This window comes from Cervus canadensis, chromosome 10 (assembly GCF_019320065.1).
Source record: "Cervus canadensis isolate Bull #8, Minnesota chromosome 10, ASM1932006v1, whole genome shotgun sequence".
Taxonomy (NCBI): domain Eukaryota; kingdom Metazoa; phylum Chordata; class Mammalia; order Artiodactyla; family Cervidae; genus Cervus; species Cervus canadensis.
Window position 1 is genome coordinate 71,872,307 of NC_057395.1, and position 27,530 is coordinate 71,899,836.

At 39.1% G+C, this 27,530-nt stretch overlaps 1 protein-coding gene across 1 annotated transcript in view; it reads left to right on the forward strand.

Moving 5' to 3' along the window:
* STK4 (serine/threonine kinase 4) overlaps positions 1–27,530 on the forward strand; it is a 90,362-nt gene that overhangs the window by 21,247 nt on the left and 41,585 nt on the right. Inside the window, exons 7-10 of the mRNA XM_043479139.1 lie at positions 2,111–2,248; positions 5,714–5,842; positions 6,726–6,912; positions 26,472–26,629. Coding sequence (XP_043335074.1) covers positions 2,111–2,248; positions 5,714–5,842; positions 6,726–6,912; positions 26,472–26,629 — 612 coding nt within the window. The remainder of the gene's footprint in view (positions 1–2,110; positions 2,249–5,713; positions 5,843–6,725; positions 6,913–26,471; positions 26,630–27,530) is intronic.

A 27,530-nucleotide genomic window follows, 5' to 3' on the forward strand; every position in this document is an offset into this window, starting at 1 on the left:
TAACACCCAGCCTGATTCATTGGTTGTCTTCTTCCTGCCTGGCCTGGGTAGGGATTTACATCTGTGATTTCTAGAGGCTCTGTGCTCCCTGACCTCCGTCCAGTTCTGGAGTGTGAAGAGCACAGATTGTCTCCATTGACACTCCTTCAGTGTTTCTACATTAAGCAGTTTCCTGACTTTGCCCACCTCTAGAACACCTCATCACAGCACTGTTACAAGACCTCGACTCCTGCCTTCCTCAGAGGCTCCAGAGTCTTTTCCATACCACCCAGCTCAGCTCCTCCTCTCCTCTGATTAAGCAGTGCTTCTTTTAATAGACTTAACAGTTTTTTGTTTTTTGTTTGTAAGCTATTCACATGCCCAAAGGTAAGCACCTCTCTTTTTTGGGGGACAGAAATAGAGAAGGATGGGAAGATGTACTGGCTTTATTTTTAGATTCAAATAACATAATTTAAGCTGCCTATTGCAAAGAGTTTTATTTTTTTTAAATCTGTACCTTTTCAATTGGAAACTCAATAAATAATTTTACAAGCATACCTTATGTTATTGCACTTTGCCTTATTGGATTTTTACAAATTGAAGGTTTGTGGCAACACTGCATCAAGAAAGTCTGTCAGTGCCGTTTTTCCAACAGCATTTGCTTACTTCATCTCTCTGTGTGACATTTTAGTAATTCTCATAATATTTCAGGCCTCTTCACAATGATTATATTTGTTATGGTGATCTGTGATCAATGATCTTTGATGTTACTATTGCAAAATAACTCCCTGAAGGTTCAGTTGAAGGTTAGCATTTTTTAGCAATAATTTTTAACTAAGGTATATACATTGTTTCTTTCGATATAATACTAGTGCATACTTAATAGACTACAAAATAGGGTAAGCCTAACTGTCATGTGCACTGGGAAACCAAAACAATTCATGTGACTTGCTTTATTGTGATATTCACTTTACTGCAGCAGACGAATGGAACTTGCAATATCTCCTGTAGTTTTCTTTTTTGAAATTGTAGAATTGCAATGCAATGTAGTGGGCCAGTTTTTAATTTTCAAGTATGTAGAGTTGCCGTGACTTGGAGGTTGATGAATCCCTTGTGATTTGGGGGGACTTCTGGTTTTATGACCTCCTCGCAGTCACCACTTGCATCCAGTGGTGGGGGTAACTTTCAGGAAGGAGGGACATTTAACAGCTCTGGGGCTGAGGTCATGTTCAGGATACTGATGCTCTTAGAGCTCCCTTTTCACTTTGAAAGGCAACATGGTCAGCAAAAAACAAACAAAAGTCGCTGGATATTGTTTCAGTTCAATTTGGTCACTCAGTTCTGTTCGACTCTTTGAGACCCCTTTGGCTATAGCACACCAGCCTTCCCTGTCCATCACCAGCTCCTGGAGCTTGCTCAAACTCTTGTCCCATTGAGTCAGTGATGCAATCCAGCTATCTGTTGTCCCCTTCTCCTGCCTTCAATCTTTCCCAGCATCAGGATCTTTTCCAGTGAGTCAAATTCTGCACATCAGGTGGCCAGAGTGTTGGCGCTTCAGCTTCAGCATCAGTCCTTCCAATTCAGGACTGATTTCCTTTAGGGTTGGATGTTTATTGTTTAGGGGACAAGAGTACATATGCAGGAGGGGGCGGGAGAAAAGAGAGGAGGAGGGGGCAGGAGAGCTGCCTCAGATCCTCTAATGCAGCGGTTCCCAGCGTTTTTGGCACCAGGGTCTGGTTTCATGGAAGGTAATTTTTCCACTCTCTGGTTGGGGTGGGTGTTGGTTTCAGGATGATTCAAGCACATTACATTTATTATGTTGCCGCTGTTCTGACAAGATGTGGAGCTCAGGTGGTGACGTGAGTGATGGGGAGCAGCTGTAAGTCCAGGTGAAGCCTCGTTCACCTGCCCACTGCTCACCTCCTGCTGTGCAGCCTGGTCCTGGGGGACTCCTGCTCTCATGGTCACACTTCCTCCTTTGAGATACTTAGATTTTTGTTGCAATTAGGATGGGCTTATAGAGGAGAAGAGGAAAATCATTTTATCAAACTTCGAACTTATGTCTAGTCCTGTTTTTATTGCAGCATCACTTTTATTTTGCCAAATCTTTTTTTTTTTTCTTTCCAACCAGGCCATCTTCATGATTCCTACCAACCCACCCCCCACATTCCGAAAGCCGGAACTGTGGTCAGATAGCTTCATGGATTTTGTGAAGCAGTGTCTGGTCAAGAGCCCTGAGCAGAGAGCCACAGCCACTCAACTCCTCCAGGTATGACTCACCCTGGGATGCTGCCTTTCTCCCTGTTTCATTCACAAGTTATCCATCCAAGATGCTGTTGACCCACCCACATGGAGATGGGGAAGAGCTGTAAGGCATATTCCTTGCGTCCTGTGAGGTTTGAATGTAACTGCTTAGAAGAACATAGTAAAGAATGTTAAATCACTGAACAGGACAATCATGCAAGAAAATACAGGACCATATGAGATTAGAGAACAGGAATTGGCCGTTATTGAGCAGCTGCTGTGTGCTAGATACTTTACATGTTGTGCCATTTAATCTCACCCTGTGAGAGAGGAGTGTTATTTTACTTTTATAGATGAGAAAACAGAGATTTGGAGAGATTAGCTCATTTAGAGCCACTCGGTTGGTAAGCAGCAAAGCCAGGCTTAGGAGCTCAGTCTTTTTGACTCCGAAGCAGGAGTGCCATACCCAGTTCTGGCAAAGAACTGGGATCAGTGGTAGGTCTACCATTTTGAACTGGTGATGCCAGGACTGCTTTCCTGGAGGAGGTAACTTCTGACCTTGGGCCTTGAAGGATGGGTAGAATTTGGCAGGCAGTATGCTTAGTCGGCTCAGACAGTAAAGAATCTGCCCGCAGTGCGGGAGACCTGGGTTTAATTCCTGGGTCGAGAAGATCCCCTGCAGAAGGGAATGGCAACCCACTCCAGTATTCTTGCCTGGAAAATTCCATGGACAGAGAAGCCTGGTGGGCCGTGGTCCATGGGGTCACAAAACGTCAGACACAACTGAGCCACTAACACTTTCATACTTACTTGCTTAATATTTAGGAGCTTGGATTCAGGAGCCTGACTGCCCCGGTTTGAATCCTGGCTTCCTGTTTGCTAGCTCTGTGACCTTAGGCAAGTAACATAACCTCTCTATTTAGTTTTCTTATCTATACAGTAGAGATCAAGTACCTGCCCCATAAGTTGGTTGTGAAGATTAAGTGATACAATATGTGTGACTTTGAATAACATTTTCATATATTAAAGATAGTATATTATGGATTTGACATGTAGCTATTATTGAGCTAGGCCAGTGGTTTTCAGTCATGTCAGATCCATTGCTCCCTTACCAATACAAATTTTTTAATACTTATTACCTTTTTGGAATGAACCCCATAGATACTAAAATCTACTTGTGCCCATAATTTAAAAAGAAACAGTGTAATATCTGTGATATGATGGAGAAATATAAGGATAATTATTTATAATAAAGTAATATATGTGTTAATATAGAAACGCTCCAGCTTTACAACTTAGAGATGTAATGAAGTAATCAGACACCTGTACTTAACATCATGAATGAGTTTAAATTTAAGAGCAGTAAGAAGAACAGAAACCGTTCCATTCAAGAAACACAGGAAAATGAGTGGGTGGATACTAACAGAAATCTTATGTTAAGTAATAACAGAGCAGACTGATTTGTATAAGAGGAGGGAAATGACCTTATGGACTTGCCCAGTGGAGAGAACAAGGAAATAGTTACTCTTGCAGACGAGCTGAGTCCTTTTTCTGAGTAGTGGCAAATTCTTTTCCTGCCTGGATGAGGTACCGATACAGTTTTATAGAAAAGATATCTCCCATATTTCAATCCCACTACACGTTGAGGCATACTGTCCACTTCTAGAGTTCTTGCAAAGACCTTGGAGCCCATATCTTCTGATGGGTGGGAGGGAACAGAGAATGAATTGCAGACAAACACTGGGGACAATGTTAGAACAAGTTTGGAAAACAACAGCAACCCCCACCCTTCCAGAAAAGAATTTGCCTGTGTAACTTTCACAGCATAAATTTTTTTATTGTGTTATAAAGGCAAACAACAAAATCGTAAGATGATATTAATACTAAAAACTTTGAGCCTAGGATGGATGATCAGCAAGTTCCTACTGTATAGCACAGGGAACTATATTCAGTGTTCTGTGTTAAACCATAATGGAAAAGAATATAAAAAAAGAATGCCTATATGTGTATAACTTAGTCACTTTGCTGTACATCAGAGATTGGTGCAACATTGTAAATTAACCATATACTTCATTGAAAAAAAATTTTAAAAAAAGGACTTCCCTAGCGGTTCAGTAGTTAGGACTCTGCTCTTTCACTGCCAAGGGCCTGGGTTCAATCCCTGGTTGGGGAACTAAGATCCCACAAGCCACATGGTACAGAAAAAAAAATCCCAAAAGTTTTAAGTCCTTTTTTCTATTGAGGAAAGTCAGCAATATCCCTGTGTTTCAAGTGCCTTTGCAGAGGCATAATACTTGGGCTTAACATCTGTTACGTATTTGTGACCAGTTGTATTATTTCTGCAGTAACTATCTTTTGGCACTAAAATCTTTTTGCATATGCATGCATGCTCAGTCATTCAGTTGTGTCCAACTCTTTGCGACCTCATGGACTGTAGTCTGCTAGGCTCCTCTGTCCATGGGATTTTCCAGGCAGGAAAACTGGAGTGAGATGCCATTTCCTCCTCCAAGGGATCTTCCCAACCCGGGGATCGAACCCAAATCTCCTGAATTTTCTGCACTGGCAGGCAGATTCTTTACCACTGAGCCACTTGGGAAGCCGCCAGATCCTTTTTACCCAAATACATAGTTGGAAATGCTATAGGACATTGAATAGAAAGAATAAGCAAGATGAGTAACCTGTTCAGTGATTTCTAAACAGTGTCTTTATCCCACTTATGCCCGCCTCTCCGAAATCACCTCCCAAATTAACCAGACTATGCTTATCTCTTGAAAAAATTTGTCAGGGTACATGTATCAAAGTGTGTATGTACTCTGCGACATTTGAAAGGTGTGAAGAATCAGCTACGGTTTGTTTTTGTACGGGACTCTTCTGCATTTTAAACAAGATTGCTTGTGTCCCTGCTCCGTATCCTGTGTCCCATACAGTTTGTGTTCTCTAAACATTTTAACCATAAGCTCCCTACACATTTACAGAGCTTCCTCTAGCGGGGGGCGATGCCAGCCTGTTGAGACTCTCTAGAGTTGCTAGAAATGGAGGAAACATTCCAGCCAAGCCAAAAACCACATGGGCAAAATTGAACGTACCTGCTCAGAGTTATAAAGTGAGTGTGAGGTCAGTTCAGTCGCTCAGTTGTGTCCAACTCTTTGCGACTGCATGGACTGCAGCACGCCAGGCTTCCCTGTTCATCGTCAGCTCCTGGAGTCTACTCAAACTCGTGTCCATCGAATTGGTGATGCCATCCAACCATCTCATCCTCTGTCGTCCCCTTCTCCTGCCTCCAATCTTTCCCAGCATCAGGGTCTTTTCCAATGAGTCAGTTCTTCGCATCAGGTGAGAGTGTGCGTTAGGGTTGGCTGTTGTCCAAAGCATAAAGGGAACAATTAGATTCACTGGTTGAGTCAGCAAAGACTATAGAGGGCCTCCTCTGTGCCGGCTAGTATTTTGGCACCAGTGCCACGTAAACCATCTTCAACTTTTCTTGTTGAAGCACCCGTTTGTCAAGAGTGCCAAAGGAGTGTCCATACTGCGGGACTTGATCAACGAAGCCATGGATGTGAAGCTGAAACGCCAGGAAGCCCAGCAGCGGGAGGTGGACCAGGATGAGGATGAGAACTCGGTGAGTGCAGGCGTTGTGGTGGGCCTCAGGCGTTAATGCTTGTCACTTTGTGACTGCCAGCCAGGTGAGACGAGTCCGAGTTGTGGGATCTGCCTGGAGCTGGAGACGCTCCTCGCCGCACCGTGTCCTGTCATGGACCTGGGCTTGCTGGGTGTATGTTTGTTCTCCCAGTGCTTCCTGAGACACTTCCACATTTTGTTCTTTTGCCTCCATATCTTTTCTTCAGTTTAACTTTTTATTCAGGAAAGAGAACATTCAGGTCTGAGGCTGTGTTTTTCTGTGCTCTTTTGGGGCATCTAGTATCCATACTAGCTATGTAGACTTTACATTGATAGACTCTCTCACAACCCTGCGATTCCACAGGTGTGTACCTTAGCTCCTTAGAGCAGTGTTCAAAAAATATGCAGGTTAGATATGCGGCTCTCATATGGATAAATGTATGCTCTTCTTTGGTTGCCTAGGAGTGTTCTCATGGAGTATAGCTTTTAGAAATTGTGAATCAATATACTGTCACCTGTAACATATATAATGGTGACTCAGCAGTGAAGAATCCACCTGCCAATGCAGGAGATGGGGGTTTGATGCCTTGGTCAGGAAGATCCTCTGGAGAAGGCAACCCACACAAGTGTTCTTGCCCATGGACAGAGGAGCCTGGTGGGCTACAGTCCATGGATTGCAAAAGAGTCAGACACAACTCAGCGACTAAACAACAACGACGTATATAATACTGTACACCAACTACACTTGAATTAAAAGAGTGTTCTTAGTTCTACGAATAAGCCTGAAATCCAGAAATATTTGCAACAAGATGAATAAGAGTAATTCAGAAAACTCAATCTTTTTAATCAAATTAGCCCTCATTTGGGATTTCCCCCTTTTCCAGGAGGAGGATGAGCTAGATTCTGGCACGATGGTCCGAGCGGCAGGGGATGAGATGGGCACCGTCCGCGTAGCCAGCAGCATGAGTGACGGGGCCAATACGATGATCGAGCACGATGACACCTTGCCATCCCAGCTGGGCACCATGGTGATCAACACGGAGGACGAGGAGGAGGAAGGCACGATGAAAAGTAAGGCTCTGAGTAGACAGGCTCACTTCACAGGCAGACCTGGTGCATTCCAGAGAAGGCCGATTCTCGCAGTCCACGTGGAGCTCCACTCTGTGGTTACAGTCTAAGGAGCGAGAGCGTTGGAGCCTTGGGGCAGCAGTGGAGGGTTGGAGGAGGGAGGAAGCTGGCACCTGCAGTCAGAGGCAGGAAAACAGCAGCAGTGAGGATTGACTTTCGGACCTGAATGGCCATTGGCTTGCTGAATGTCATCATTTTTTTTTTTTCTTTTTTTCCTTGATCTGCAGAGGCAAGCACATAGATTGTTTTTTCTTTTTTCCTCCTAAAGTGATTGTTTATTTTATTTTTAATTTATAGTGTTCATTATTGATTTAAGTGATTAGGTGACTGTTCGTATTGCCCAAATCAGTGGTTCCAGTGGTTATCTGGTCTACTTGATGTGGGTGGTCTTTGTCTATGTAGACAATCTAGCTGGTGTGCTGTGGTATTTCATAGTGGTTTTAATTTACATTTCCCTATTGACTAATGCTTTGGAGCATACTTTCCTGTAGTTCTTGGTTATTTGTATCTCTTCTTTTGCTTCTCCCTCTTCTCCTTTGTATATTGTTATACATTTTACTTCTAGAGTAGTGCATACATCATTTTGATGCGTAATTCAGAGTGTAGTGAAACTGAGCTATTTACCATATGGATTATCTTCAGTCTGTTGTCATGATCTTTAGTCTGTGTGTCTAAATCAGGTTTATGAATTCTCAGTCAGTATCTTAAGGATGAGTGTACAAATTGAAGCGTCCTATCAATCACTTCTAGTTTAAACACATCTCTAATGTTGCTGATCATTTTTATTTGGCCTGTGATTGAGGCCTTATACCTGTGCTCAGTTCCCATCGAAGGGGGCCATCCTCCCCTCTCCTTTGAGTTATTTTCTTTTCCCCTTTCTCTCTGCATCACAGACCAAATCACAGAGGAAAGGAATTTGGGAGTACAATGTGGTAATAATAATAATAGAGTTGAATTCTAAACATACAGTGTAGCCTAAACTCTGTGTAGGTTTAAAGCATTAAATATCTATGGTCTTTTCATCATTTTTTTTTTTTACTTCATCTTTTTAAAACTTTGAGTTTTAAACTTCTAGATCAGGGATTATTTGGCAAACTATGGTCCACAGGCCAAATCCGGCCTGCCACCTGGCTTCGGCAGTTAAGTTTTCTTGGAACACAACCATGCCTATCCCCTTGCTCGTTGTCCATGACCACTTCCACTACAAGGACAGAGCTGAGCAGTTGTGAAGGAGACCAGGTGGCCCCTAGAGCCTGAAATGTTTGCTGTCTGATCCTTTACAGACAGAAAAAGCTCTCTGACCAGCGCTTTAGACCTGCTGCTTTGTGACTCATTCATTCATTCAGTAAACTTCTCTTCAGTGCCTACTACTCTATCCCAGGCACTTCACTAGATGCTGAGGATACAGCAGAGAATGAAGAAACAGTCTGTGCCCTGAAAGAAGTCGTTGTCTAGTCTGGGAGACAGACCATTTAATTATACTTCAGCGTACAAAATGGGCTTTAAAGCAGAGGTAATCTGAGGGTGTTGGCGAAGCAGAGTGGAAGACTATTTAACTTAGGCTGGGGATTACTGACAAATCCTGGAGGGAAAAGGCAGGGAGGCTGGCAGTGAGTAGGGTGGGTAGAGAGATGCCAGCAGAGGAAGCCGGGTCCACAGCGTCCAAAAGGCAGTGGGTTCAGGGGAACCGCAGCTGGTTTATTGCAGCTGGAACAGACCGTTCCAGGGCTTTGGTTCTCAGGCAGCCCCCTCGAATTTTCACCTTCCAGGTCTGTGTATTTATAATCAGCCCTTTGTTTCTGAAGGGAAAAGGTTTTCTTGTTTTCTTTTTTCTAGTTTGGGGCCCAGGCTCATCATCTGTGTTTGACTATGGGTCAGAATTATACAGATGGTGAAAGAGTTGTCACACTGCCGATGGATGTATAAATTGCTCTGACTTTTCTGGAACGTAGTGTGTATCAAGAGTTTAAAAAATGCAAACCTTTGACCCAGTAAATTCCATTTCTAGGAATTTGGCCCAAGAAAATAATTGAAGATCTAGGTAAATTAATATTCCAGCTTTATAAAAGTAAAAAAATAAATTAACATGTTAATATGTTCATAGAAAAAAAAGACTAAAAAAAAGAACCAATCAAAAGGCTAGAGAAAAATCAACCAAATATTAAAAGTAGGTAAAGGGATTATAAATAGGTACTTTCAATTGTGTTTATTTTCCAAGTTATTTTCTAGAGTTATTCTCAGAGGAAAAAAATACCACCAAAAATACTGCTGATATTGTAGTGTATCCTGTAAATTATTAATAGGACTTTGAACTCTGCATTTCCTTAAGAATCTTTATTTTTCTTCCTTCTTAGTCCTTATATTGTTGTTTATGGCCTTAAAAATGGATATTTACAAAGAGTTTATGGGCTTGCCTGATGGCTCAGATGGTAAAGCGTCTGTCTGCTACCTGGAAGACCTGGGTTCGATCCCTGGGTCGGGAAGATACCCTGGAGAAGGAAATGGCAACCCACTCCAGTATCCTTGCCTGGAAAATCCTATAGACAGGGGAGCCTGGTAGGCTATAGTCCATGGGTTGCAAAGAGTCGGACACAACTGAGCGACTTCACAAAGAGTTTATAAAAACATTTTCACTCCCTGCTAGTCTCAATTCTTATTACAGAACTGTTCTTAGGGTATATTTCATCCCCTGAATGAAAGATTTGGTGTTCCATAAGTTGTCAAGTGAATGCTATGTACTAAATTTAGTTTTTCTTTTGCTCTTTTAAGTAGCTAGCCTATGTAATTTGTTAGGTTTGTTTGTTTTGCAGTAATGAGCTGCTGACTCCTGGTTCTTTTCATTGATTGACTCTAAATGCTATATCGTCTCCTTGTTTTAAGGGCTTTAATTATGAAGATGATTATAATCCCTATGTAATATAACTTGGCTGACCCATTAATGGGTGTTGTGCATGCACGTGTTATGGAAAATCTGCCTTTTTTAAATTTAAAGAATTCATTTTGTTCCAAATGTAATTGTCATATTTTAAGTGCTCATTAATTCAGTGGGTTGTTTGTTCAATTTCTGAGCTTGGACAGTGTTAGAATGTCTAATGAGAAACATGCATCTTTTATTATAGCCATGAGGGAAAAACCCACTTAAAAGCCTCAATAGTCACAGCTAAGTGACATTAAGTAAACTTTGTTCACAATCTGTTTCAGGTTGTATAATTCAATTTTTGAGTCACAGGTTAGATTTGCCACTTATTTTGAGATCTTTACTCGTTACTTTAGGAGTTGTTGAAACTTTTCACTATGGAAAATTAAAATAATTTTAATTTTCAGAGTAATGTCATAACCTCTATGCAGAATAATGTCATAACCTCTATGGACATATAGCCAGTTTCAAAAATAACTCACTGCCCATCATATTTCAGCCTTCTGCCAAAAAAAATAACAAACTGAATTAATTTAAAGCAGATCTCAGACATTAGACCATTTCTTCAGAATTGATTTTTAAACATTTAAAGGAGACCAACCAAGCCTGACTCAGAAACTGTGTTAAGTTGGACAATTCTCTTTCCTTGTATGGGCCTCACTGCCCCTAATCAATAAAAGCAGAGTTATCAATCTTATTTTTTCCCTTGTCCCTTATAGTTCTACTTGCCCACATGTTTATAAAAATTATAGAACTCATGACTAATACAGAACTGAAGTTTCTGCAAGTTTAAATTTTGTGATAATAAATAGGCTTTCACTTACTACCTTAGAAAAGGTTTGATATTGCAATTGCCTCTATTCTTATTTACTGTATTAAAAATTATTTGTGTCAGCAGTATTCTAACAGTATCAGTACCCTCTCATAAAAGAAATTAGTTCACCCCTAAGTCCTCTCATTCCAGCAGATCACTCCTGTTCTTGACCATATGCCTGTATAGTTCCTATATGATAATAATTTGCCTAGATGTTCTACTTTCTGATTATTTTCTGCTGAAAAAGCATATACATTTTCCATGTTGTTTGCATAGTCCTTTTTATATTCATCGCACTTAACAGTGTTTTTTGGTCATTTACCCATTGCTGGGCATTTTGGCTGTGTCTAGTTTTTCACTAGTATAAATAACTCTGCAGGGAACAAACATCCTACATATAAATTTTGCCTTCCTTTTAATGTTTCCTTGGAAAAATTTCCTAGGAACAATTTTTGTTTGAATAACTATTTAAACAACGTAATGTGCATGTGCTACCATATTGTCCTCCAGAAGGCTTGTACCAGTATACATTCCACAAGGATTAATAGCAGTTATCAGTATCCTTTGTTTCTCCCCTGGACGGCCAGCTATTTCCCCTTTATAGTTTCCATCTTTTAAATCTCTCTGTGCTACTTCTTGAGTGTTTTCCCTGGGTTTATCTTCTAATTCTAAAATTCTTTTTTGAGTCATGTCTAATCAACTGTCTGACCCAGACATGGTGGTTTTTTCAGTAGCTAATATTTGCTTATAGTCATATGACTAGTAAACACTGGAGTTGGAAATTGAAAGAACTCCCAAGTCTATGGGACTTCCCTGTAGCTCAGATGGTAAAGAGTCTGCCTGCAATGCAGGAGACACAGGTTCAGTCCCTGGGTCAGGAAGATCCTCTGGATAAGGGAATGGCAACCCACTCCAGTATTCTTGCCTGGAGAATCCCATGGACAGAGGAGCCTGGCAGGCCACAGTCACAAAGAGCTGGACACGACTGAGCGACTAACACTAAAGTTTCTTAATCGTAGTCCCAAAGTCTATGCTCTTTTCATTCTACTGAACTTCTGGTTTGTTTGGGAAGCCTATCCTTGTGTTAATGTGTATTGTGTATGTGTGTACATGCATACACACACACACACACTCAGTTGTGTCCTACTCTTGGTGACCCCCTGGAGTGTAGCCCGCCAGGTTCCTCTATCCATGGAGTTTTCCAGGTAAAAATACTGGAGTGGTTTGCCATTTCCTTCTCCAGAGAATCTTCTCCACCCAGGGATCAAACCCGAGGCTCCTGCCATGTCTCCTGAATTGCAGGCAGTTTCTTTACCCCTGAACCACCGGGGAAACTGTAATGTGCATTAGATCCATAACATAAACCTATCAAAATTCATGTTAAGACTGGTGTTGGCTTCTGAGGAAATTCCAGAGATATCTTTTTTTTTTAAAAGAAATAGTTGTTTTTTATATATATTAACTGTACCCCAGAGGATAGACGTTATAACTGGTAATGATAATCATTAATGATTAGGCACTTAATATCTACCAGGTGTGGTGCTTAATCCTTTGTAAGCATCTCATATATTTTAATCATTGCAGCCATGCTGTGTGGTTTTCCATAGCCACCTCCACCCTTTCAGAGCAGCAGAAACTGAATTGCAAAGCGATTAAGTAACTTGCTCGTGATTACATAGTGAGCAACAGAAGAGCCAAGACCTGGGGCCAGATGCATCTAATTTCCAGGCTCATGCTCTTAACCATTATGTTACCCTGCCCCTCAGCAGAGCCCCTTCATTAAGTTGTGGAGGGACAGGACCAGGGCGTCTGATGGGAGGCCTAAGCTTGCCATGATCCATGCTGGTAACTCACCTCTCTACATGTTTCCTCAGGATTTCCAGAGGCAGAGAGCACAAAGTTTTCTAAGGGGACCCGCCTCTGATGATTCTGTTAACATCTGAGGGAGTGTATCTTGGTTGTATGTGTCTGACTACCATAAAGAATCAGATTGCAGTTGGAGAGAGGGTTGAAGAGGGGTGTGATATGCTTGTTTTATGAGAGACCCCAAGAACAACCTTTCACAACCACAAAGGTCAATCATGGCCCACACTACTTTGAAAACCCCTGTCTGGATAAAATGCCAGTTTGGGGATTTGGGTAGGCTGCTTCTGTGTGTCTGTGTCAGTGGGGTCCTATTTTTTTTGCATAAGGACTGGAGAAGAACTTTTGCCCCCCATGATTTGAAGTTCACATTCCTGAGATGACTTGAGAGGGTTCTGTCAGTCACGGTCGTCATACTTTCTCTGCACCAGTAGAGGGACCTCTGTCATAGGTTATGAGTTTAAATGGTATTCTCACTTGTGTCCACAAATCCCCTTTCTATGGAAGGCTTCATTCTAGATCAAGGCTGTGAGTTATTTATTTTAACATCTATTTTAAGTAACTACAGCAACACTAGGGCAATGTCTTTATTTTATTTAGGTAGGAGTTTGAATACCTCATACTTGGCAAAGTTCAAGTAAGACCAAAGTCGGTCAGAACGTCTCAAAATAGTTTAAACTTTTCCTCTCTCTTCCCAGATTTCTCGGTAGCCCTTAACTAGAACTGAGGTGTTCTTTCTGCAGCATGGTACCATGCATATAGTTTTGAAACTATCATCTGCCAAAGTGTCCCTAACAAAGTAACTGAATATATATATATTTTTTAAAAACTTAAAATTCTTCTGCAGAAACTGACTTGGGAAAAGTTATTTTATGTATCATAATAAACATTAACAATGACAGTTTATATCTTTTCTTGTGTAGCCACTTTAGTTTTCCTCTAATTTATTTCTATATTGACTTCACAAATCCAATACTTTCTTTGAGAGTAGATGTTGTCCTTTTTTTTTTTCTTTCTTTTTTTGTTACTGGTTTGCAGTGGTTCTTTGTGTGTTGGATACTAATTTTTCATCAGTTATATGCATGGTAAATATTTTTTCCCAGCTAGTGATTTGTGCTTTTAATTTTTCAGGATCTTTTCTTAGAAAGCAACTTTTGTTTTCATGAAGTCACATTTGTCAGAATTTTCTTATACCATATGTTTTTTTGTGCCTTCTTTAAGAAATTCTTAATAATGTATTTTAAAAAATTTTATTTTTATATTGGCATATAGTTGATTTACAATGTTGTGTTAGTTTCAGGTGTATGGCAAAGTGATTCAGTTATACATACATCCATTCTTTTTCAGATTCTTTTCCTGTAGGTTACTACAGAATATTGAGTAAGGTTCCCTGTGCTGTATATAGTAGGTCCTTGTTGATTATCTATTTCATATGTAGTAGTTAATTTTATATGTAGTTAATCCCAGACTCCTAATTTTCACTCCTCCTACTCTTTTGGTAATCAAGATGTTTACTAGACAATGCATGGTGATCATTTCATAATGTATGCAAATTTCAAATCATTATTTAATACACTGAAACTAAAATAATGTCATGTGCCAACAATATTTCAATGAAGAGAAATTCTTTGCTACTCAAATGTCTTAAAAACTGTCTCCTATTTTTTTTTTTTCCTAAAGGTTATAAAGTTTTACTGTCCACATTTAGGATTTTAATATATCAGATATTTTTAAAAATTTGCAATATGAGCTATAATCATCTAATTTTATTTCTTCCATGTGAAAGATTTGCTTTTCCCTCCATTCAGATCTTTGGTCCTGTTACCTTCTCAGGCCTTCCTTGCCTATCTATGAAAAATAAATTCTCCTTCTCTTACTTGTTTTTCTTTTCAATTACAGGTTATTACTGAAATTTGTTCATGCCAATTTTAGTATCAGTCTATGAAATTTTGTAAAATACCTCTGGGATATTGACTGAATTGCATTGAATACACAGATTAATTAGGCAGAATGGCCATCTTTATGATGTTAATTCTTCCTATTCGTGAATATAGTTTATCTTCTCGTTTGGCTTATATCTTCTATTCTTAGATAACTTTATAATTATATCCATAAAGATATTTTAGATCTTTTTGTTAGTTTTTGTAGATTATTTTATTTGTTCTAATAGGTTTTTTTTTTTTTAATGAAGACAATCTAATTGTCTGTGAATTGCATTCTTAGTTTTTCCTTTTGATCTTTTATACTTAATATATTTTTCTGTCTTACTAAGACCTCTAAAAATAGAGGTGGTAGTGGGCATTCTTGTCTGATTCCTTATCTTAAAGAAATTTCTTCTAGTAATTTCCACTAAGTCATTGTAGTGGATCTGTATATTATCAAGTTAAAGGAGATGTTGTCTATTTCTAGTTTAAGAGATTTCTTTTTTAATCAAAATTGGTAATAAATTTTATTGTTAGTTTTTTTGGTTGAACACAGCTGTTCAGTTTTCTTGCTTACTAATGTATTCAACTAACATTATAATTTTTTCTCGAAGTTCAGTTTTCTCTGCCTCCTACAGGTTTCATATGTGGGACATTGGAAATGTTTTTTCCCAGTTTGTGGCGCTTTGTGCTTATTACATATTTCTTTTTTAACTCTTGAATTATTCAGAAGTGCTTTTTAAAAACCAAATTGTATGAATTTTTTAAACTACTTACTTTAAATTTTCAATTTCAGAGAATTATAGCTAATGAACACGTTTGACCTAATATGTCAGTAGTTTTTGTTAAATGTTGTTTGTGTGCCTTAGAAAGAATGTGTGTTTTCAAATTGCTTGTAGGAATCTATATGTATCTGGTAGATTTAGCTTACTAATTGTCTTCAAATATAGCTATTCAGAACTAATCCTTGATATTTGATCTTTTGGTTTCTGAGAGAGAGATGTTAAAATTGTTACTCTGTGGTTGTGATTTGTCTATTTATTTTTGTTAATTTTGAGATTTATATTTTTTGGGGAGAGGTCTTTTGTATTTTGAGGTTGCATTGTCTCTGATGCATATAGATTTAGAATTGTTAACTCTTCCTGGGAATTGTTCCTTTTATATTTGACTCTCATAACTTCCCTGAGATACGGGTTTATCAGTTATGAACTTCCTGCCATACATAATGAGGAAGTTCAAGTTAGAAGTTCAGTGTCTTGTCTAAAGTCACCCTAGGCAAGCCTTTGGCTTCTATCCTCATTGCTTCTGTGATTTAGGGCATCCTGTTAAAAATTGTGAGAAGCCTGCCTTTCTTACCTTTTGACACCTATTTCCAGAATCTTCAAACGTAAGACTTTGGTGTTTTGGGTTATCAAGACTCACAACTGTGATAAGGTTTTATAGCTAGCTAGCTAGGTTGACTGAAGGATGATAACGCAAATGTAATAAGATGTTAACATCTGAGGAGTCTGAGTGAAGGTTATCTGGATAGTCTTTGTAACCTTGAAGGTTTTGTACATCTGGTACATCAGCATAAAACTACATTATTTTTAACTCATGATTTTCAGTTTTTAGAAATAAATCTCAAGAGGATTAATTTGAGATATAAGTTTGAAAGTGCTTCACTTAACAGTTTCCTAATAAAATAATATCTAGAGGTTGCTGGTTTCTACTGATTCAGGTATTACATCTGTCTTTAATACTGATAGAAATATGTGCTTCAGAAAATCAAGCATATCCCACAGATTTATAAAAATGTTAATTTTTTTAAAAAATTAGCAGCCCTCTTAATTGAAAAAAATTACAGCATCCATTTTTTAAATTGAGGTATAGGTGTTTTACAGTGTCGTGTTAGTTTCAAGTATACAGTACAGCAAAGTGATTCAGTTATATTAATTATTAATATATGTCATTCAAAGTAATAATGGGCACTGAAGATCATTAGTAGTGCTATGAAGATAATGAAATTTTGTTATATGTGAGGGGTTTTTTTTGGTGTGTCTTAATATGCAGGAAAACGGCTTCACCATTTCATCCTCAAGCAAGCATCTTTTCTTAAAGGAAGAGAATTTCTTCTGTTTTACTTCATCTTGATCAAATAGGATATTATAATTAGGAGCTCAAATGAGAATTTCTACGTCTATATAAGAAGTAGACAAAGAATCCAAGATTTTAAAACATACTAAAAATATTTTATCACATAAACTGTGTTGTTATACTTTAATGATACTGTAGAGTATCTTTGAAAATAACAAAAAATTTTTTTTTCAGAGGCAGAGATAACAAAAAAATCTTGGAGCAATTTGAGCCTGATTGGCATAAATTTGTAGTTTAGCAGTTAATGCTTTTGTCCCAGATGAGGAAATGACAGGCCAAAGGAGGACCCCTTAAAATATGTACCTCATGTGCTAAAGATTTGACACGCAGTGGTTCTCCCTTCCAAGACTCATTGGCTATGATAAATGGTTTTCTTGTCCTCACTGCATTCCCAAGAGATACATGATGGCCTGTTCCTCTCCTTATCTCCAGGCTGATTAGGCCATTGATTAGGCAGAACTTGGACCACTGAATTAAAAGATTATTTCCACTGACGCAAACCTTTTAAACTAGACTCAGTGAACTAAAGGGAGGGACTGGATGGTTAAACTAGACTCAGTGAACTAAAGGGAGGGACTGGATGGTTTCCATTTGAAACTTAAATTTCTAATTGCATTCTAATCTCTTGTTGTTCAGGCTCTAAGTCGTGTCCAACTCTTTGAGACCCTATGAACTGCAGCACGCCAGGCTTCCCTGTCCATCACCATCTCCTGGAGTTTGCTCAAACTCATGTCCATCGAGTTAATAACGCCATCCAACCATCTCATCCTCTGTCGCCCCCTTCTCCTCCTGCCTTCAGTCTTTTCCAGCATCAGGGTCTTTTCCAGTGAGTCAGCTCTTCTCATCAGGTGGCCAAAGTAGTCCTTCTAATGAATATTCAGGGTTGATTTCTTTTAAGATTGACTGGTTTGATCTCTTTGCTGTCCAAGGGACTCTCAAGAGTCTTCTCTTGCACCACAGTTTGAAAGCATCAATTCTTCAGCACTCAGCCTTCTTTATGGTCCACCTGTCACATCTGTACATGGAAAAACCATAATTTTGCTTATACGGACCTTTGTTGGGAAAGTGATGTCTCTGCTTTTTAATACGCTGTCTAGGTTTGACATAACTTTTCTTCTAAGGAACAAGCATCTTTTAATTTCATGGCTGCAGTCACCGTCTGCAGTGATTTTGGACCACAAGAAGATAAAATCTGTCACTGCTTCCACTTTTTCCCCATCTGTTTTGCCATGAATTGATGGGACTGGATGCCATGATCTTAGTTTCTTGAATGTTGAGTTTTAAGCCAGATTTTTCACTCTCCTCTTTCACCTGTATTAAGAGGCTCTTTAATCTCTTCAAAATATTATTTTATTTTTTAAAGATGTCTTTGCTGTGGGTCATTTTTAAAGTTTTTTATTGAATTTGTTACACTATTGCTTCTGTTTTACATTATGGTTTTTGGCTTGTGCGGCATGTGGGACCTTACTAAGCTCCCTGACCAGGAATTGAACCCACATGCCCTGCATTGGAAGGCAAAATCTTAACCATTGGACCACCAAGGAAGTCCCGAAATGGAATTCTAAAGCATCATGGCATTATTAACTTAGAGCAGCTCAGAACTATGTTTTGGGTAAACTGCTGTGATAGTATTATGTGATAAAAACTTTATGTATTCATAGTTTCCCAGAAAGTCCTAGGTCTTGTGAAGGCACCTATTGTTGTGAGTTTGCTCATGTTAAAACCAAAGTCAGGATCTTGTTGAAATGATTTTATTTCAGCATCATCCATCAGATGCTAATTTCAGAGCCACATAAGATGGAATTCTTGACTCACAGCCTGTTTTCTTTCCACCTGCAGTTTTTTGAGAGGACTTTGTAACACTGCTTCCCTTGTGTTTTCTCTGTCTCATTCTCTCAGACTCAGATTTTAATATTTGCAAGGATGGTAAATAGGACATAAAGTACTACAGAATTTGTTTTAAAGCTTCTTTACTACAGTGACCTTACTGTCTGATTTCAGATCCCTTCAGATTGTTTAAAACTATCGTCAGAGAATATTTGTATTCTCAAAAATACAGTCCATATATCTTTGTCATGCACAGCATCATATGAGAGTTTCAGATAGCATCAGTGTGCTTGTATGTACCAAAGCTAAAAGCTAAAACATGTAGTTTGGTTAGAAACGTATCTCTCAGTAAGGGTAGGAGAAAGAAAAAGGAGTAGTAGGGGGAACATTAATTTTTGGAATCAGAATCTTTGGTTTGAAACTTTGTTCAGAATCTTATAAACTTTATCAAGCTTTGGCAAGTTACTTCCTTTTTTGGAGCCTCAGTTTCCTAGTCTGAAAAAGTGCATAAAAGAGCATAAAAGTTCCTATTTTGTCAGATTAAGATGGTAAGAAATACTTATTTAAAATGCTTAGCATAGAAAAGCTTAAAAAGAGTAAGTACTATGATATTTGATAGGGTATGACAGTGGGTTTTTGTGTTTGTTTTTTTTTAGTGTATGATGGTGGTTTTTTTTGTTGGACCTTCAAAAATTCCTTCAACCAGAGCTACTTTTCTGCATTGTAATTCCTTTTCTCTTGCTAGTCATGTTTTTTTCGTTACTCTTGGCATTAATGGTATTTTATAAGTGCCACTTCTGTGGCCCTGACTTGAAGCTGATTGATCTAAAGGAAGGTCACTTGTCAATTTCAGTAATGTTTTTAAAATGTGGAGGAGGGAGGGTAGGAGGGAGACCTAGGGGGAGAGAAAGACAGATTAATTCTAATTCCTTGGCAAAAAGGTAACAGATGTTTTGAGACTCTGTTAAGTAGTACCTCAAAATATGAGACTGTAGATTTTAGAGGCTAGATTTTGGATCCTTGTGAGCCTTCCTTTTTGAAGTTTGAAAAGGTTATCTTAATACTGTGGGATTTACTACCCACTTGATTTTTTTTCCATCCCTGAAAGATAATCTCTGGCGTTCACTGAGCATTTATCAGAAGCTCCCTCTAGGGTGGGATTCACAACAGAAGAGCAGAAATCTTGGTCTTTAGACTATTCTCACAAATAATTTTTGCACAAGTAATTCAAGGTCATCCTGCCAGAGCGGAGACTAAATCCTAATTGTGCAGTTTTTCTAATTACGTCCAGATGTCGGGCTCACTTTTATCTTTGGAAACCTTCTTGATTCTTGTGGGATGAGCCAAAAAGCCCAGACACATGGTGCCTGAAAATTCGTTCAAACCCCTCATTGCCAGACCACATATTAGGATGTGAAAGTACTGGATCTCAGGGTGACGTGGCTGAAGGGCTCACAGTCTATATTTTGGGGAAGATAAGGTGCTGCTCCACTAGAGTTAGGTTGGTGAAAGGAGAGCCAAGAATAGCCATGGGGGGAAAAATCTGTTTTCCAAAAGAGGGTAGTCATAATGAAGATCAAAGGGAAAAGTCCAAAAGATATTCTTTGGCTCTTATGTCTAAGAGGCTGATAAATCAGTTTTGATCAGTTAGGGGAATATATTTTCCTAGTGCTCTAAGCTTTCCGACCTGCTTACCCTTGTTCAGCAAGAAGACGGAGATGCATTATGATCAAATTAAATGGGTCCCAAAGAAAAAGTAGATGATTCTCTTAAATGTTTATGCTCTAAAAAATATCAGCTTGGAACCAGTATTTGTTAAAAAGAAATATTTAATCCCAACCAAATAACATTTATTATGTATTCAGTATGTGCCCTTACTGGGTAGTGTACAAAAAGCCAAATGAGACGTTTGTGGCCAACCAGGAATTTGTAGATTGGAAGGAGATGATGACATTTGTCGTCATCGTTGTCTAACACGTATGGAGTGCCTACCGTATTCTTAATGTTCTTTCTAATTCCTTCTGTATCTGGAGCTTTACCCTGGGTGCTTCTGATAGTGGTATTTATGTTGATATCACTTAGTTAAGGAGGACCTTTGCAGAGGCAAGTAGTAATGTTAAGCCAAATACTGGGTAAGTGATTCAGAGAAGTGTTAAAGGATTTGTGAGAACTTAGGTATACACAGAGGTGGGAGGATGATATTCCAAGCAGGTGCAGACTCAGAAAGGAGGGGGTATGTTATATATTAAACATTCAGTTTGGCTGAAGTGTGTGGGTGTTGCCCAGATATTGGAGGACCTTGAATGCCAGAGTAAGAAGTTTGAACTTGGTCTTGTTGGTAATAAGGTAGTTCAAAGACATTTTGATCAGAAAACTGATATAGCAAAGGGTTTTTTTTAAAAGGAGATTCAGTTGTATGATAATGGAGTTTGAAAAGACTAGGAACAGTAAGACCAATTAGGAAATTGTTGCAGTAACCATAATTGAGTATGGATCACTCTCATCTGTGAACCTTTTGTGTCTTTTTGGGTAAGCCGCCTCTGTTGCTCTAGTCAGTAACACCTTGAAATCTGGATTTAGATCTCTTTGAATAGGTATATGGTAGCATACTAGACTTAAAGAACCAGAGCATCATTGCCCAGAAGTCAGTTTACATAGAGGCAGTTACCAAAACTGGTTCTTAGAAGAGTTATTTGGGTTGGACTCCAGGGAACCTTGTAACTTAATCATTCTGACAATTCTTAGTGGTTTCAAAGAACATTCAAAGGAATATTTATGGCCACATACAGAAACTTGGATAATAACTTGTGCCATTAGATGGGTTAATACATGTAAAGCACTTAGGTGCCCCAGTCTTGAAACCAAAAACCACACACATAATGAAAGTTAGATTAAAAAACAAAACAATAACCCTATGATAAGGCATATTATTCCATGCTAGAAGAAAACATGTGAGAGATTTCTTGTTTTCTTGTAAATATTCATGCACGAAACAGAGAAGAAAATGGAGACTTTTTCCAGTTCTGTATTTTAAACCAGGTAGAAAAGAGTGACTGTAGAAATTAAGGAAAGAATAGATTGACCATTGTGGATTACTTAGTGACAGTCTTAAAAATGAACATTTTAAATGGAAGGCCATGAAGTTTAGTGTCTAATAGATGGTCATTCCAAAGGAAAAGGGCCTCAGTCTTTGGTCAGGCTTCTTCCCAGTTATGAGTGCCTTGGCATTGTGTTATAGTTCATATAAATCCAGAAATATAAGTAAATAGGGAAAAGGGGTCCTTCTGTTCTTTTAATTGAGTTATTGATATATAATTCACTCATTTAACATGTACAGTTCAGTGAACTAATTTTTTATGGACTCACCATGGTCTAATTTTTTTAATTTATTATTTTTTAATTGAGATATAATTCACATATAAAATCCACCATTTTAAGGTTACAGTTCTGTGGTTTTTAAGAATATTTTAGCAGGGTTGTGCAGTCATAACCACTGTTGAATCCCATACATTTTCGTTACCCCTGGAACCAGTGTCCTGTTAGCAGTCACTTCTCGTTACCCTTTTCCCCCATCCCAAGGCAACCATTGATCTGCTTTCTGTCTCTTAAGGATTTGCCTATTCTGAAAGTGTTATATAAATGGAATCATGCAAAATGCAGCCTTGGTATCTGGCTTCTTTCACTGAGTTTATGTGTTCAGGGTTTGTCAATGTTGTAGCATATATCAATAGTTCATTCCTTTTCATAGCTGAATAATATTCCATTTGTATGGATATACCCGATTTTGTTCAAAATCTAATTTTCGAACATTTAGACCACCCTCTAAAGAAACTCTGTATCCATCAATCTTCACTGCCCCAATAACCCTAGGCAACTGCTAATCTACTTTTTGTCTCTGCAGATTTGCTTGTTCTGAACATTTCATATAAATAGAGTCATAGAATGTGACTTTTTGTGACTGGCTCCTTGCATTCAGCATCCAGTTTTCAGGGTTCCTCTATGTTGTACCATGTGTCTGTATTTATTTTTTATCTACAGATAATACTCTATTGTATCTATATATAGACGTTGTCACATTTTATTTACTCCTTCATCAGCTGATGATTTTTGAATTGTTGTGTCCTTCTGCTTTTACATAGCATTTTTTCAAAGAAAACTAAATATAAGATACAGTTGCTTATGAATTTGCCCTTTTGTGGACTTTGACAGATTGTCCATTTAGCTTACCAGGTGCTGCTTACAAAGAGAAACAGGCCTGTCATAATGTAGGAATTCAGGCTTTCCTTGCATCAGATAAAAGAATCAGAGCAAGACATGGCTATTTTCCGAGTTTGACTTTTCTATTGAGTCCATTCTCCCAGTGGCTTCAGGTTTCTGGTATTATCATTCAGTGGAACGTCTTCATTTCCTGGGATACACCTGAGAAAAATACCACAGCTCACGTTGAAACTCAAAGCCCACCGGCTGGCAGAAGCCCTGGGGACAGCATTGTCTTTAGTCAGCAGGGAGCGGTTCTCTGACACCTTTCAATGTCGTCAGGCTGTTGTCCAGCGTGCCTGATGGTCTCCTCAGGAGTGCTGAAAGAAGAGTCCAGAGATAATGTTACTGGGAAAATTCCATTCCCCCAGTCTTTCTGCACTCAGCCTAATGGCAGTTTGGACATGTCAAGAATTTTCATTTTGATTTTAGAGCATTTGCAATATGAGAGGCAGCCTTGAAGCCTGATGATCAGGGTTCAAATCCTATCCTTGTATAACTTAGGCAAATTTCTCATCTAGAAAGTGGAAGTGATAGTGGTGGTGGTGGTTTAGTTGCTAAGTTGTGTCCGACTCTTCTGACCCCATGGACTGTAGCCCGCTGGTCTCTTCTGTCCATGGGATTTCCCAGGCATGAATACTGGAGTGGGTTGCCAGTTCCTTCTCCAGGGGATCTTCCCGATCTGGGTTCTCAAAAGATGGGAGGACAAAGGGAAACAATACATCGTGTAGCACTTGGTAGGTGCCGACAAGGGCAAATCATCTTCCCTCCTACTTTATTTACATGGTGTTCGTGAAGTTTGGATGGCAACATCCTGTGGAAGCATCAAGTCAAGGGCCTGAAGCTTAGAAAAGCATTCAGTCAATGTTAGTTGCATTTGAACCTGAGTTCCCAAAGTCTGGAATTCCTCTTGTAGGTATAGTTCGATGTGTGGGGGGTGTGATGGAAAGAGATGGAGACAGATCTCAGATACTGTATCAGTCAGTTTTTGCTGTGTAACAAACCGCCTCAAAAACTTAATGATCAGCTGGGGCTGACTGGCTTCCAAAGGCTTCATCTAAAACCATGTTGTCGAGGCTTCTCTCTGCTTCCAGGTTTTAAATACATTGCATTTACACATGTTTTCTTCTAGTACTTATGATTTCCATTTTTATAATTAGAGCTCTTTTTCATTTGGAGTTTTCCTGGTTGAAGATGGGAGGTGTGGTTACAATGTAGTCTTTCCCCAAACAGCCGTCCAGTTGTTTGATATACATGTAGGCTTTCTGCCTTGTTCTGATCATTCTATTCTCTTCAGCTGGTCTGAACCAGTTCCCCCCCGCCCCTTTTTTTTTGGTGGTTTGTTTTTTGCTGCACTGTGTGGCATACAGAATCTTGGTTCCCCCGACCAGAGAAGAAACCCATCCCCCGTGCATTAGGAGCACCGAGTCTTAACTGCTGGACCACCAAGGAAGTTCCAAGATAGTCTGTGTAAAAGTACACTGCGTATTGCCTGTGTCAGCCACCTATGGCATGCCACAGTTGCTCGGTTCCAGGAGGCCCTCTAAACACCCATTTTTGTTTGTAGGATTAGGGGTAGACTTGCTACAGAGTTGTCTCTGAGCCAAACTTCTCCTTTGGTGATCTCCATAGGAAAGGACTGATCAAAAGGACTTTATGTCCTAAGTTGTTGGAAAATCCAAAACACCCCCATTTTTACAAGTTTTATTTTGTTGCAGTTCCTTCAGAACTATATTATGAAATAATATCTTAAATTTAACTTTAAAAGTGTGTAAAAAAATTAAAAAATAAGTGTAAAAAGCACTTAACATCGTACCTAGAACAGACATAACAAAACAGACATTGAACATGATTATTGACTGGTCCTAGCAAATATCGTGTTTAATCCCTAATAAATGAGGGGGCAACAGTGAAGTAAGCTACTGGCAGCATCTGGAAGTGGGCAGATCTGGGATTGGCTGCTGTTGAACTTGGCAATGGTGATGGTAAGTAAGACAAACATCTGAGAGGCAGTCAGGATGCTGGCTTGAAACTGGGACTGAGCAGATGTCAGGAAATGAGACTGCAGGGAACAAGGGTGCTTGGAGAGAAACACGTGCTGTTCTTTATGTTCTGGGCCCCTACCTGTTCACTTCTCATAGCTCTGAACCTTTAGTCTTTTTTCCTGGTTACTGGGGGAAAAGGCAGTATAAATCCACATGCAGAGTACTGAAAAAAAAAAAAAAAAAGCTTCTGTACTTCCCAGGATTAGATTGCTGTGAACTAGGCACCTTCAGCCAACTAGGTTTTTAAGTCATTCCAGGTACAGTTGCTCTTTCTGCGATTGTTACTAGTTCTAGTGAGCAACTGCTGTATTCTGCTCTCATGTGATAACTGCTGTTACACAACCACTGGTTCTGCTCTGTAAGCTGCCCTGCTGTGGGACTGCTAACCTGAGTCCTTCAACCAGTCTTCCCCGACCACCTGTCTTACAAGATCTTGCCATCTTCTGGGCATGTGTAACTCTTACAGTCAACTCTATATCCTAATATGATCCTAATAATAGGATCGTAATAATATATATCATAATAATATATAATATATCCTAATAATATCCTATACGATCTTCTTTACATAGTGAAGTAGGTCAGAAAGAGAAAAACGAATATCATATATTAACATGTGTATATGGAATCTAGAAGAACGGTACAGAGGAACCTGTTTGCAGCACAGGGATAGAGATGCAGACGTAGATAACGGATTTGTGGACACAGCGGGGGAAGGAGAAGGTGGGACCAATTGGGAGAGTAGCACTGAACGTATGCATCCCCATTTGTAAAACAGATAGCTAGTGGGAAGCTGCTGTTAGCACAGGGCGCTCAGCCCGGTGCTCTGTGATGACCTCGAGGAGTGGGATGGGGTGGGGGGTGGGAGGGAGGGATATATGTACAGTTATGTCTGATTCACTGTTAGATGGCAGAAACCAACACAGCATTGTAAAGCAGTTATCCTCCAGTTAGAAATGAAAAAAAGCTTTGGATCAAGGAAAAAATATTTAAAAGAATTCAATAAAATCACCTATAATCCTGCTATCAGAGATAAATCCTGGTAACATTTTAGTCATATTTTTTTCTAGTCATGTTTTTTTCTCCTATGTATATAATTTTACCGAGTTGAGATTGTACTGTATATATAATATTGTATCTTATTTTTCCTCCTTTATCATAAGCGATTTGTAAACAGTGTTTTAAAAGTTATATAATAATTCATGGAGCGGATTGTGACATACTTGGACTTTCTTTTTCAGACCTGTTTTTCTCATTCGTCAAATTAGATCATGAGATTGCCAAGGGAAATCAATCAGTCTGTGGTGTCATCCCCTTTCCTGACTCTGATGCCTATGGAGCATATTATATATGTAGACAATTAATAAATATTTTGGCTTGTGCGCCTCTTTTCAGTCTAAATGTTATAGAAAACTCTTTGCTATCAGGCATCCGAAAACTATGACTTGCAGCTGACTCAGAGTCATTGCATCACCAAGTCTTTCCGTTTAGAAAAAGGGATCCAGAGAGGGCCATGAATCCTCTGAAATCCTATGGAATGTATTATGAATGAGAATTTTTTGGGTACATTTTCCTATACTTTTCACTAGAACATTAAAGGATTATCTTAACAAAAAGCCACTGATTCCGTAACAGTAGCCCACCTGGAGACAGATCCATTTACTAAACTTGTCTGAAATCTGAGATAGTATATTTCACCTTGTATTTGTCTTGGTTTTCAGGAAGGGATGAGACCATGCAGCCTGCCAGACCGTCGTTCCTTGAATACTTTGAACAAAAAGAAAAGGAAAATCAGATCAACAGCTTCGGCAAGAGTGTCCCTGGCCCACTGCAGAACTCTTCAGACTGGAAAGTTCCCCAGGATGGAGACTATGAATTCGTAAGTAGAGCTGGAAGCAGATGGTCATGTCTGCTGGGGAAAGCTGTTTGAAAGATCACACATCCAATTCTATCGTTTCTCTTAAAGTGCAAAGTGCTTGAGCATTTTCTTGTGCAGCTCACACTTCCCCTAAATGCCCCTGGCAGTAGCTCCTGGCCTGAGGGCCTCCAGGGTCTTGAGACAACATTTTGACTGACATTTGAACTGTTCCGAGGACCCCCAATTAGTGGCATCCACTTTTTTTGTGACCATCCAAAGCAGCTTTAATAATTATTTCCTCACTTGCCATTTTTCTTTTGTTGAGTTTGAAATTGTTAACGGTAAAAGAAATATTCAGTCATCCGATGAAGATGCACTGTCTTTCATAGCCTATCTGGGCTTGTGATTTTTTTAAGAATTAGACCGCAGGGAAATTAGTGCTGCTTTATTGCGTCTTTGTTGTTTGGTTAACCATTATCCTAATATTAGGCTCTCTGAGAGGATTATTCTGAATTTTGTCCGAGGATGAATATTAAATCATTCCAAAGTTTCCTATGAAAAACTGGGTGTGTTTTTCCTTTTTCTGCTGTGGAACATTCTCCCTCAACCACAGACACTTGCTAATGTTTGCAGAGATTTAATGAGTAGAGTCAGTTAAAAAAAAAGTGGAAAAAAATAAGCTAAAGAGTCTGCATTACTTTTCTAGAATTTTCTCTTTAGGATTACTTAGTTTTTATATTTGTCAATTCTATCATAATTTTGTTGTTGTTTATAAGAGCTTAGTTTGGGCATTCTGTTTGGACTTGGGGAGACTTTCCAGTCCTGGCTTTCTCCTGTCTTACTAACTGGCCCAGAGGAAATGGTGTCATTCTTCCACAACATAGTTTCTGCTTTTGTAGAGTAGCAAGAATGTCAGAGTTTA